Source organism: Streptopelia decaocto, assembly GCF_964273445.1.
Source record: "Streptopelia decaocto genome assembly, chromosome: 7".
Taxonomy (NCBI): Eukaryota; Metazoa; Chordata; class Aves; order Columbiformes; family Columbidae; genus Streptopelia; species Streptopelia decaocto.
In genome coordinates this window covers 40,967,840-40,981,150 of record NC_138661.1, presented here as the reverse complement: position 1 = coordinate 40,981,150, position 13,311 = coordinate 40,967,840, and the positions used below count along the sequence as shown (strand labels likewise).

General features: G+C 38.0%; 1 protein-coding gene across 2 annotated transcripts; it reads left to right on the top strand.

The window, feature by feature from the left end:
* Positions 1–29: 29 nt before the first annotated feature.
* NUSAP1 (nucleolar and spindle associated protein 1) lies at positions 30–13,005 on the top strand. Of its 2 annotated transcripts, none has more exons than XM_082057477.1 (12): positions 30–207; positions 1,616–1,681; positions 2,698–2,883; positions 3,710–3,899; positions 5,614–5,703; positions 6,407–6,519; positions 7,201–7,266; positions 7,442–7,629; positions 9,718–9,890; positions 10,737–10,847; positions 11,398–11,509; positions 11,960–13,005. In XM_082057477.1, exons 1-12 carry the CDS (start codon positions 115–117, stop codon positions 12,045–12,047), a joined length of 1,476 nt encoding a protein of 491 aa, XP_081913603.1. In that variant the 5' UTR covers positions 30–114; the 3' UTR covers positions 12,048–13,005. The 2 variants fall into 2 exon arrangements, with proteins under 2 accessions (XP_081913603.1, XP_081913602.1); XM_082057476.1 differs by having other exon boundaries at positions 35–207; positions 5,611–5,703.
* The last annotated feature ends 306 nt before the right edge of the window (positions 13,006–13,311 follow it).

Here is a 13,311-nt window from a genome sequence, read left to right as displayed (position 1 = left end):
TCCAGCCAATAGCCTGGCGCGGCGGGCGAGTTCGAACGGTGGGGCGGGGACAAGGGACGCCGTGTCAGTTGAGCGGGAGGTTCGAAGCGCGGCGGTTGATAAGCCGGCGCAGCCATGGCGCTCACCTCGCTCCAGCAGCTGGACTCGCTGAAATACATCGAACTCCAGCAGATGGCGAAGGCTGCCGGCCTGAAGGCCAATCTCCGGGTGAGGCGGGGGAAGCTGCTGCGCTCGGGAGGGAGAAGCACTGCGCACCTGGGCGAGGGGCGGGTGGGGGAAGTTCCGGCTGCCCGCCCTCCGAAGAGCAGTCCCGGCTTTGGGGCTTCCCCTGGGCCCGGCCAGGAGCTGACGGAGTGGGCGTCGTGAAGGGAACATGCCCTGTCCGTCCCTGTGGCGGTCGTTCTCATGTTGGGTACCGCGCTGATGGAGCTTCAGGCCGGTCCCTTTCCCGGGGTTGCAGGCGGTGTTGGCGGGGACACAGCTGGGCCTGGGGGTGGCGGCGGCAGCTTTCCGCTGCAGCGTCCGGCCGTGCCGCGAGGAGCTGCGTCCGTCCAGCTTCGTGACGGGCGGACTCTCAAGGGAACAAGGCTGGCGGTGCCAGGCTCCGTTTTCCCGGGGGCGCCAAGGAGGGAGGCGGGGGCTGCCCCGCGGGGCCCGCCCGCGGCTCTGCGGGCCCGTCCCTGCCGTGCTCAGGGCTGCGGCGCCGGCTGCTCCTCCGGCCGCGGCGGGTTACCACGCCGGCTGCTCCCAGCGCGCACAGTTGCGGAGTGTTTTTTACGACTAGGAGTCAGAAAAATAGTTAATAGGGTGCCTTAAGTGGTGTGAGTGCGTTTGCTTGTTTGCCAGTCGTGGCTGAGAGCGAGAAAGGTCTGCCGAGAGCTCCAGATTTCTGGCAGTTGCCGATGTCCCGCCGTGGGCGCTGTGAGTGAGTGGCGGGGCAGCAGCCAGGCTCCGGCACGGCCGCCGGCAGAAAGGCGTAAACCCCTAAAAGCAAGAAGATCCACGACTTAAGTGCACAAAGGAACTCATTGTCCTGACAGGGCTAAGACGTTTGCTTAGGGTTTTAGTTCTGGGTTATTTTTTTCTTAAACTTCTAGTTCGGGCTCGATTTTATTTATTTATTTTTCCCATTAGGTATTGAGTGTTTCACAGCCTGAAATATCAACGATGTGGTTTCATTGTTGTTATTCTGTTGCTACTGTTGAATGTATACAAGGTATAAGAAAAATGCTTTGCATGTATTATGGGCAAGACAGAAGTTATTGCAGAAATTTCACACAATTTTAATTCATGTTCAGCTAGGCAGTGCCGCTGAAAACAATCTCTCTCATTCATCCTTGAATTATGTCTGGAAAACAGATGGACCAGGAGAAATCTAGTCACAGAAATCTGTCTTTGTGCCACTGTGGAGAACATGCTATATGTTTGTCTGCAGCCTTAAGCACTTTGTCTAATGTGACTGACCTGAATGAAAGCATGCCTTATTTTGTTAGATTCAGGAAATGTTCTGCTAGTTCACTGCATCACTTTACAGGATATTAATTTGGTTTATGCAGTTTTTTGTTTGATGACTTCATACAATATTTGACTCCTATGTTGTTTGTTTTCTCTCCAGGCAGACAAATTGTTGAAAGCACTGAAGCAACATTTTCATGGTACAAACCAAGGAAATGAAAATATGGTAACAGATGAATAAGCCATTCTTTTTAAGAGCGATAGATCTAACTTTGTAACTAGTAGAGCAGGGCATGTACTGAAAGTTGTCTTTTACTATGATGCGTACTGTAACAAAAACACTTTTTTTCTTAATAGTGCCTTTGGTTTAATCTACTGATGTACTGATAGAAACAGATGTGCTAGTATTAGCTTTGAAGTGGCTTCCTATATGACCCGAAGCTGATCTCCTTTCAGCTTACAAAGCTATAAATGTTTTTCAGCATCAGTACAAAATTATTGTTTGCAAACACTAACATTTAAATTCCATCGAACTGATATTTATTCTTGCCTGTTTAGCTCTAGACACTAGTCAATACCAAATATAAAAATATTTTATTAACTTTGCATACCTAGATGAAAGAGACTAGATACTCATTAGAAAACAGTTTTAATCTACTACAGTATACTTGCACTTTCTTCACTTTAAAAAAAATCTTATCTTCTGTAAGCTGAGTTATTTTGTTTGGCATGACAATGTATTTTACATTTTTGATAGAAAGTAAATTGGGGTATGTTTTTTCTAAAATATATATACCTTTAAATGCTTCCTTTAAAATATTCTTTAAAGGCTTGAAGAACTGGTGTAACCCTTGTCAGCTTACTTTTGATTTTAACAAGCATGGAAGAGGCTCTGCTTTTTTTGTTTGTTTGTTTTGGTGAAGAGCATTCTACGCACAAATCTGGGAGAGTCACAGCATCATGCAAGTCAGATTTCACATAAGAAGTATTAGTTTTTTTAATAATCTTATTACAATACTATATAATAAACTGTAGGGCTTTTTGAAGTTTTCAAATTATGAGCTGTGATGTTTAGGGAAATCCAAATATTGCTAATTTCTTGATTACTATGCTGCTAAATGCTAGTGGTTTTCCTTTGTGTGAAATACTTTTTCCCATAATAAAATTGAAACTGTCTCTTTGGAGTATCTAATTTATGTTTGTGTCAGATATGTTCCACATTATAGTATTTTTCTTCTACAGGACTCTGGAAAAAGTGCATCATCTTCCACCGAACCAAATGAAATGAGGAGTCAGGAGGAAATTATGCCTCCTTCAGCGTCATTTGTTACAAAAAGATGTGGTAAAGAAAAGAAAATAGTGAGAAAAAAGAGGAACTCCAAAGAGGAAACTAATATCAGTGATGAAGGCCTTTCTGATGAGAAAGAGGTGATTTGCTTTGCTTGGTTTAATGTGGCCACCCCCTCTTCCCCCAAGTTAAATTTAAACACACTTTATCTGGATATAAGACTGCTTTCACTAGTTCATCACAGTATTCTGAATATCAGGCTAGTTTCAGAGTTTATCTAAAATAAGGCTGTTTTCACTTTCTTTATATGGACAAAATTAATGATTTAGATGATTGCTTAATCCTCATAATTTAATTCTCACTCCTCTCGCTGAGTTCTTTATTCGTGGGTTGTATATAGCTGAGGGAGGGGAAGTTTCAAAGTGAGATCGGGTAGAATTATTTTCCTCTAGAATTACATGAAAATAGTGTGTGAATTAAGAACTGTGTGAAAAACTTTTACTGATTTAGAGTTAGAGGAGGGAAATGAGAAGATGAGTGTTAGTCTGGTAGTGCTGGAGAATCATACAGTAACCAGGGCTATGATAGTGCAAAGAGCAAATCAATATACTTGCAAGTAATTAACTTTTGTAAAGAAAGGCAATTTTATACTAAAATGTTAGAGCTGAGCAGGTAAAAGCTTTCTAAAATAGATCTGTTTGTGAAATAATAAGGTAAGTATTTTGTGAGTTAATTCAGGTTGGACTTGAGAAAGTCTACTGCTCAGTCTTCCAGCCAAAACAGGCTCAACTATGAGGTAAGAATACAATGCTTAAGGCTTTATCTGATCTGATGTTGTGAAGCTCTAAGGGTGGAGGCTATGCAACCTCTCTGGGCAACCTGTTCCACTGGCTGACTGTTCTCAGAACAGCAGCCTTTCTTTATACCCAGTCATAACAAACTGTTTAAATTATGTTTCAACTGCAGGAGCATTCTGAAATGAAAGAAAACGAAGTGCCTCAGGGTGAGCATGGAAAGGGACAGACGGTATTCCAAAATGAGAAATTCCAAAATGAGGAACAAGTAACTAAACAGAGAGCTATTGAAAGTCCAGGGATGGCTGCTGGTCAGAGTGAACAACCAAAGGCAGCTTCTGCTAAAAGTAGCAGAGATGAATGTAAGTAGAAAATTCCAAAAGTAGGCTTAGTAACTTGTACTACTTAAAATGTACCATTTGGTCATTTAATTGTGTCTGCAAAGATTTTTGTGGCATCTCTGATAATCAGTACCTTGTTTGGGGATACCAGAGGGGGGGGGGAGGAAAAAAAATCTGTGTTTGGGTTTGTTTAATGTATTGTAACAGAATTTCACAAATTCAGGAATGTAGGAATTCTGCTGGCTTTGACTTAGAACTCTGGACCTGATGTTTTTAGGGAAGCAGTTCTTCAAGGTCTGAATCTATTTTTGTCGTGCACCTTGATTAGGATCAGTGCCTTCTGGAATACTCCTAAAATGTTACTCAGCTCCTTTAAAAAGTGTCAAGAAAGGGAGAGCTTCCTCCCTCATGCTTCATTTTTCTTTTTTCACAGATGAATGGGTTTTGTCATTTTCTTCCCAGGAGTAAAATTAGTAAAGGAGGAGATACAGACAGAATCCTTATAATTTGCCTAAACTCCCTAACAATATCTGAATGTATTACAGTGAATCATTCTTCCATCTGGTGGCTTTTTTAGACCTTCAAACATTTGTTGCTGAGAATATTAACTCATGTCTTCCCTCTTTATGCATGTAGCTGACATGAAGAAATGAGTTCGCCCAATCTGATAATCTATGAATATTGTGAGTCTCTCAAATAGGGTAGATACTATTACTTGTTCCTTTTAGACTTAGTGTATGTAGTCCTTGAGCCATACTATGGATATTCTTGCTGTTCAGTAGAATTTACAAGGTCATTCTCATTGGAGGCGATCTATAATTTTGAAACTATTTCAGAAAATGAGGATTTTCAATGGAAGTTCTTTTAGAAACAGAAGCAATAGAATATGTAGAATATGCTTTGAGGCAGCATTCATCCTGACAGCTGGCACAGTACTCATTTCTTCCTATAACTGCAGTTATAAGTGTCTGTACTGCTTTCTGGTTTTGTGTTTTTCTTTCAGTAATTTCAAACAGCAAGAGCTGTGTGACAGAAAAGTACTACGCCTGCATTTAGTGTTGAAAAGTTTATTTTCAACAACCAACCATTATTTGCTTCCAGTGGGGATTTCTTTCAATATATTTAAGTTATCCAAGTTTACTTTAAAGGAGGTGTGAATTAATAAAAAAGCAAATGTTTGTTTTTCATGTGCAAATATTGAACTTGATGTCTTTACCTGATTTTTTTTCTTAAGAAAATGAAATTCATCACTAAAATGTGAGCATGAGCTTAATACCATACCTGAGAGCAGAGATGATAGAATGAACTTAGACTCTGTGTATGTATACAAGACAGTGGCAGAAAAGCTGCCCAAAAGCTCGCTCTTCTTTATCATAATTTTATAAAACTCTAGCTTATTAAGCAGATCAAGACCTGTGAATTTAAAGTTACTTTTGCTACCACAAGCATAATCCTCGTGTTAACTTTCCCTGTAAAATACTTTACTATCAAAGAAAATGACCTTGTATAACTGTAAGGTTCATGCTGAGCTTGTAGTTTGTCAAGACATTCTGTTACTGATGTACCATTAAAAGGCTTTTTGAGAGGCTTAGGACATACCTATTTCAGCTGATGTATTTCTCAAAACCTAAACCCACTTTGAGGAGGTAAGGTCTGTTTTAGAAGAAATACTTTTTGAGTGGTTATGATATTAAAATATTAAATATTAAAATTTTGTCCAATCTTACTGTAGCAGGTGATGCTCATCATGCAGGAGGGAAGATCCCTGTACCTGTAGGCCGTGCATCTAGGTCTAGGAAAACAGCAATGAAAGCTACTACACCAAGTAAGCTAACGTACCAGCTAGATGTATTGTTTGTGTGTGAAGGGAGACTTGACTTATAGTTTTTAACAACCCAAATTTCTGTTTTGAAGAAGGGAACATCCTCTCTTTAAAAAGCAAGCAAACAAAAGAGTTCCCAGAGGTTACATTTTAAGGTATATCTTCCAACCTGTAAGTTCATAGTAGCAAATGACTCATATTATGTTAGAAAAGTGATTTATTGAACGCTTTGCCTTTTGGATATAATACTTGTGTTCATGATATTTCAAAATAACAAAGAGCAGAAAGAGATGCTACAATTCCTGCTTGTTTAGCTTTTACTTTATAAATACTACTGTTGTACTGCATTAGTATGTATTAGCTCATTTTTATCACTTTGTAAAACACATTCATTCATTTAAAATTTGGAAGTATTTATTCTTTAACTGCAGAACTTGGGGGTGGGACTACATGATCCTTAAAGTTCCCTTCCAAGCCAAACCATTCTATAACTGTCCAGAGCATTCACCAGGTAACTGGTCATGTAGCTGGTGAAGTAGATCCTATTTTATACTGTTTGGTTACCTGTGTATACAGTCTTTAATTAGAGGGATATGTCATATTTTCTTTGAGGCCGTAACTATAGGTGTTGCAAGATTTTCTATTAAGTAGTAAACTTCCTTAGGAACTTATCAGATATGTGACTTTTATTTTTGGATCTTCTTAGACTTTAAAAAGTTGCATGAGGCTCACTTCAACAAAATGGAATCTATTGCTGAATACATTGAGAGGAAAAAAAAAATGATTGAAAACTGCAGCAGTTCTCTCAATGAAGTCAAGGTAAGTGATAACACAGAAAGATACCCATTGTTGCTGGATTCATTTATCTCCAGAGCCTCTCTGTAGAAGCCCCATAGAGTCTCTTTAAAGCAGTAAATATAACAGTTGGTCAGGTACACAGGTAGTGGAATATTATGATCAGTGAAATATAACTGCAGTCCTCTAACTAGTTATACATTTGTATATGCCTTGTATAGTTACAGAAGTTTTTATATATTAACAGTGTATGGCTATAAACAGTTACAGGAACCAACAAATAACTTGTCAGTTTTGAGTTAAACTAATTGTCACAATCACTTTTGTGAAGGATCTCCTGGAGCTTTTGCCTGCAACTGTTTGAATGGCTTAACCAGGGGTATGGGTTATCTTTTCAAAGAGTGGGAATTAAATATTAAGTTTCTCTTTTGTGCCTTGAACTATTGTGCAATGACTGAATGTGGCTCCTTTAAAATGTATGCAATATATGTTCTTCTCAGTAGCCTCAATTCTCAGTTTTTGTATTTCACATTTGCATGGGTGAAAGCTGCAAACAGGGCCTCTTTCAGAGCATGGCAGGCCTTAGAAAAGTGACAGTAATGTGTCAATAAATATATGAAAGCATATGTCAATGGACACATGAAAACAGTAACACTGAAACTCCTGTGTTATGAATGTATACTCAAAACCGATTACTTATGGCAGGTGCTGGCCAAAAAATCAAATCACTTAAGAGGGTCAGAAAAAGGTACTCCATGTAATAATTCTAAGGTATGTGTTTTCAGATAAATTTAATAATAAAACTACTTCTGTTTAAAATATGTTTTTAAAGAAAAACTGAAGAGACTGTCTGCTTGTGATTCACGGTATATTTTCCCTTCCTCTTAGCTGCTTTTCTGATACATTTTTAGCAGAGTATGCTAACTCATTATTTGCTTTTCCCTAGAAACAAACCAGTGCCAAAACACTTTTATTCAGCCCAAATCTGGAAAGAGGTATATTCTCTGCCACCTGCACTCCTAGCAACCCCAGGCGCTCACCACGCAATTCTCTGAACACTGCCAGTCGGAGTATTTTATCTAGGAAACCTTCATTTAATCCTTCTGTCATTTCAACAACCAAAATGAATGTCAGGTAAAAAGAACAAACCAAAACTACTAGTGAGCAACTGAATGTGATACATGTGAAATAGCCAAATCTCAGTGTTGATTGTGTTACTTCTGTTCCAAACATGAACTACATGAGACTAATTCTGATTGCTAACTTTCAGTCTGTCTTTGACTGGCTTCAACCTTTACTGTCCTGCTACTACCTTGATTCTTCATTTTGATGTCTGATGGTAAAGGAATCTTTCCTCTTTTACTCTCTCTCATTTTGCTAAACCAACCAAGCCAAATTATTTTTCTTCTCTTGCTGTGCTAGGTTTCCCATTTTGTCAGGCAACTTAATAATCTCTGTTATATCTGAATTAGATTTTCTTTGAGATGACTTATCCAGAACTGTATGCAATATTCCAGATGAGTCTCGCAATGGACTCATCATTTTCTTCATCCCCCATGTCACAGCAGGGGCTCATTTTGTGATTGACTACTATAAGCAGATTGTTTCTAGCAGATGGGAATCCAGTTGACATGACAAAGTTGTGATGAATTGCTAAATAAATGAACTCATACTCAATGCTATTAAACCTCATCTCATTTCCTTTTAAAACATCAGGTGCACTTTTGTTATTCCTATGAAGTAATCTAATTTTCTATGTTAGTATTTCCTGAACTTTAGTTGTCAGTAAATTCTATTAGCTTATTACTAATTTTTCTGAAGTCTTGAACAAATACCTTTTAGGAGGAATCAAAAGGATAGTCCATATAGTATTCCACTGATAAATGCCCTTTTATCCTGTTTTCTTTTCAGTGAAAAGTCCTTGTCTCTACTATTTGTTGGTTTCTAAGTATTATATTAATTCCAATTTTATTCAGTTTATTTAACTGTCCACAGTGACTGTTCAGATTTAGACATTCTATAATTTAGCCTTATCCTTCTTCCCCTACTAACAATATCTGGTTAATCTTAGGCTCAGTTGTGTTACTTCCCATTTTTCTGATAATCTTCACTTCTCAGCTTTTACACATCAAGATTATAGCTGCTGATGCTTTTTTTTTTTCCTCCCTGAATAAAGTGTGTGCGTGTGTGTTATTATTAAATCAGTGCAAGTTCTAATTCTGACAACAACTAATAAATAATCATGGGACTTGTAACTTTTGTATGCAGTTCTTTTGCCACTTAAATGTCAAGATTACAGGTTCCTTGTAAAACCAAGCTTAATCTTACTGGCTTTTTCCTACTTCGAAGGTGCTAGCTTTGATTTTGATAGATAACAAATGAAAATAATATTCTGCCTCTAGTTGGATGATTTTTATTGTCTTCACTGCAGCCATACCTGATTCCTAGCAATATGTACACCAAAACAACACTTGGAATTTGCTTGCACTCTATTTGTCCAAAGATGTGATGAGGTGGATCTTAGAAGCTGCACTTCATTCATAAACTTGCTTGCCCTCAAAACAGAGCTTTCTTCCAACATGTACCCACTGTTTTTCCACATCTTGCAGGTTTTCAGCTTATTCTCAGTAGCTTTTTGATAAGGCTATTATTCATGCAAGATTTTGAATTTTTTGCTATATTTATATATACATATACACATCTATACACAAACAAATGTATTAAAAATGTGTGTACATATTCACATACAGCATATGTGTCTGGTATGCAGGTAATGTGTTTTGACTAAAATTTGTTGTCTTCGTCTATAGATCTTTGAGTTATAGAGTTCTGTCAGTTGTTTTTTTTTTCTTTATTTGAATTTTAAAATTAACAATATTTATATATAATGTTTAGAATGTTTTACTACAAAATCCAAATCTAAAGTAAATCATATCTGTTGGTGAAGTCTACAAGCTTATTGCATCCAAATAAGAAAGTCTGTTCTTTGTCATTCCTATTATAAAGGAATATTACTTACTGCTATTAATGATGGCTCATAACTTGAAAGCTGCCAGTGAGGGTATATTTAGTGCAGTTTATGCATAAGCTGTGAACATTGTATACACAGTAAAACTTCCTACCTGTGAGAAAAGTAGAATGCTGAACCTTCTGTATTCTGTCATGTTGCTTACATTCCTTGTAGATGATTAATTTTGTCTTCATATTTCTAATAATTCCCAGGTTCTCAGAAGCCACAAAAGATAATGAGCATAAACGTTCTCTTACTAAGACTCCATCTAGAATGTCTCCATACTTGGAGGAGATCACACCTAATAGCCAAAAGAGCTGTAAACCAATAAGTCAGAAAAACAGCAAGGGAAATGCAAGAAATAACGATCTGACTGCACCAAAGGGTAAGGTGGATGCTAAATATTTGGCTCTTTAATTTATGACTGACTCTTTAAAAACTGCAGTAGTTTCTTGGTTTCCTTTGGTTCTGAGTGTTTTGTCTAAAATGGTTTGGTGCTAAGACTTAAACATACGGTACCTAGCTACAGAAAAGGAGATACATGAATCTTTTGCTATATATATAGTCCTTAAAGGTCTGGAAGATTTTTCTAAGAGGTACAGGGATCCCCTGTCTGTGGTGACAGGAAATCCTGATGTGTTCTCAGAGGTCTCATTCTCCTCACAGGATTGGTGTGCACCAGGTCATCTGATTGCTAATGATCTCTGCACCAGCACAGCTCTGCTCTCTAACTGTTGATAACCTAGCGTCACAGGTACATTAGCACAGGCCAAGAACCCAGAGCTGCCTGTCTTGCTGTATGGCAATACTGATGTGTTTTAGGGGGAAAGAGAAGTTCCACTGCTGATGGGAAGCTGGAGTGTTCTGGAAGAATGCTTTTTTTTTTTTTTTTTAAATCTAAAAATCCACTTGCTTCCAAATAAGCACAGGGACTAGGAACTACAACTTTTTCTGAAGGACTAGAAAAAATAATGGAGCTACTTATGCTATTGCATAGCATTATCAGCACAAATTGCCTAGTAGTCTACAACTCTTGCTCTCTGCAGACCTGAAAGCTTTCTATTTGAAGTGATCTGTGTTTGTGCAATTCTGTCTTAAGAGCTATGAGAGGTATAATGGCTCTTTGGTCTTGATAGTTGCAAGGTGGTCTTCACAGGGACCTTCCAACTTGCTACATATAGTCATGTTCTTACTACTGTAACTAAGTAGGATATCTTGATGCCTCTTGTAGTTATGACCCCCTTCAAGTTTGCAGCTCACTCTGCAGAGCCCACAAGTGCAAAGAAGACATTTGATCTCAAAGCAAGTCTCTCGAGGCCACTTCGGTATCAGCCACACAAAGGTACTGTGATCCTGTGCAGTTTGTGTCAGTCATAGCCCTGTTACTGAACTGCCTCATCAAGTGAGGCTTTGATACAAACCACAACAGTTTGCAGTCTTTTTTCCTGTCCCTTTCTCTATGGATTTCCATACAGTCTGTGGACTGATGTCAAATTACTGCATAACACATGCTTTAAGTGCATCCCTACTTAAGAATAAGTCCTTATGAACAAAAGGCCATAAATATGAGAATAAACATTCTTGTATTCCACTGCATAGATGTATATGCAGGAAATATGAGATGGTCCTTACACAATGAGGCTTATTTTTTAGTTTTTTAAAATGCTCTATTGTGTGAGAAGCTGAACTCTATAGTGTTACTTATACGTGCAGTCACCTGTTACTGCTTATAGGAAAACTACTTGTAGGGAATTGGCTGGTGAAATTGGTAATATAGCTGAAGAGGCATTTCCTCTTAAAGTCAACCAGCGAAAACAGGCTAGCTAGTATAAACAATTAGTAAACTGCTTACAATTAGTAAACTAGTCTCTCTTTTTGCCCCTAAATTGTAGGACCACTAAAACCTTGGGGAGAATCTAAAGAAAATACTGTCCTAAATAAGTCTGCTGGTAGCAACATCTCTTCACGTAAGAAAGATTACAAACAGCCACATCTCCAGACAAGGTTAGTACGTCATTAGCTTTTTATTAATAGTGTTATTTAAAATAATGTGGTGACTTATTTGTCTTTTTAAGATTTAAATACACAGTTCAGGAAATAATACTTTAATATATGAGCAATTTTTGCCTGCAATAGTCTGCAGTCAGGAAGGCAGAATCAGACAGACTTATTCTAGGAATGCTGTCAGTTCTGGCATTTGGAGATTTACCTTCACCTTGGAAGAAGCTGTGAATATTGACATGTTGTTAGAATGATAGACCTCTACACCTAAGCAGAAGTATTTACCTGATTTAGATTCAGTCCAAAATAGAACTGTTCTCTCTACTATGGCAAATGCAGCACAGTGGTTAAATAGATGTTGAACCTTGGTCAGCTTCAGGTTCCTTTGGTTGCTTGTCTCTCTATCTCTAGTATAACTTGATATGGTCTGTGTATCTTCTTTTTCCACTTCAGGGAAGAAAGGCGTGAGAAACATGAGCAAGAGAGGAAAAAGAAAAAGGATCGGGTTCTTGGAAACCGCAGAGGACTATCTGTGGGTTAGGAGGAATAAGAAATACCTAAGAAATCACTGTAAATATTGTTCATGTCATGTAAATATTTGTGCTGTCTGTGTATGGTTCAGTTTGCTGTTAGGTAGCGGAATCCAGAGAGCATTGAATGCAACCCTATCTGAGTGTAGTGTTTTAGTGATCAGCTTCTCCAACAAGATAGGAGTCCTAAACTTTTAGGAGCTTAGAACTATCTCTTATTTGCTTAATACTTAACTAATTTCACTAAAAGATGTTAAATGAGAAAATGTAAATAAAAAAGATGCTCAAGAAGCCTCCTTGCAACTTAGGACAGACTTCTCCACCAGAATGCATTTGTTACCCACTAGAATGCATGCTTTGGACAGCAAGCTTCAAAAACCTTCTTCTGGTAAATTCCAGGAGCTGGGGATGTCTGCTTGCCTTGTTCTCCAGTCCTTAAATTCTTTTACAACTGTTACAGCAATTAGGCAGCATTTCTAATTGCATGTCTATGAAGTTGTAGGGAATTTACAGAAGAAAAAATATGCAAGCTCTCTGGAAAACTAAAGGCTTACAGCATAACATAATTGTAAAATGCTATATGTTTAAAAAGTTACCACTGAAAAAGTGGCTTTATGAATTAGCAACTGGACGCTTTGAACAGTTAAGGTTGGTTTGTTGTTTTTTATGGTAAATCCCAGATGTTAACAGAATTATTCTGCTTTTCAACTCTGCTTAAAAGAGGTTACAGTGGAGTTTAGGCACATTTGATATCTTATATTTAAAATCTGTTGTTGTTAGTTTTTAAAAAATAAAAGCTGTCTGAATTTGACTGGAACTGGAAAGGTAATTTAGCAGTTGTAACCTCAGCTAGAATTGTGAGCAAATAATTATTTCAGTGAATTTAGTGTCCTGTCAAATATGATATGTCAAGAAAAGCCATTTTTTAAATATAAACTTACTGAAAGGAGAATAAATATTTTGTATATATCTTGTTTATCACTGGCTCTGTCATTGGGTGTACAAGGTATATGTACCTTCTTAGAAGTGTGAACAAAACTAGTGCTACACTATTTCCTACTGTGTCTTTTGTGATAAGTTTTCCTTACTGATTAGCCTCCCTGTCACTTTATGAAAGCATGTTTGTTCTGCTGCCTTTAGAAACAATAACCATCATCCCTTTTGAGCTATTTGATTCTGTGCAAGAGAGGAAAATGATAGTGTAAGACCCTGTTCCAGCTTGCTTTGTGGCCTCTTCCACATAAAATATAGGTACACTTAATATTTGTGAAGTAC

Excerpts from the sequence above, each read along its gene's own strand:
- NUSAP1 (XM_082057476.1), top strand. The coding sequence starts at position 115 with ATGGCGCTCACCTCGCTCCAGCAGCTGGACTCGCTGAAATACATCGAA. Across the intron at positions 5,704-6,406 it reads AATGAAAGCTACTACACCAA|ACTTTAAAAAGTTGCATGAG; the intron begins GTAAGCTAACGT and ends GGATCTTCTTAG. Across the intron at positions 6,520-7,200 it reads GTTCTCTCAATGAAGTCAAG|GTGCTGGCCAAAAAATCAAA; the intron begins GTAAGTGATAAC and ends TACTTATGGCAG.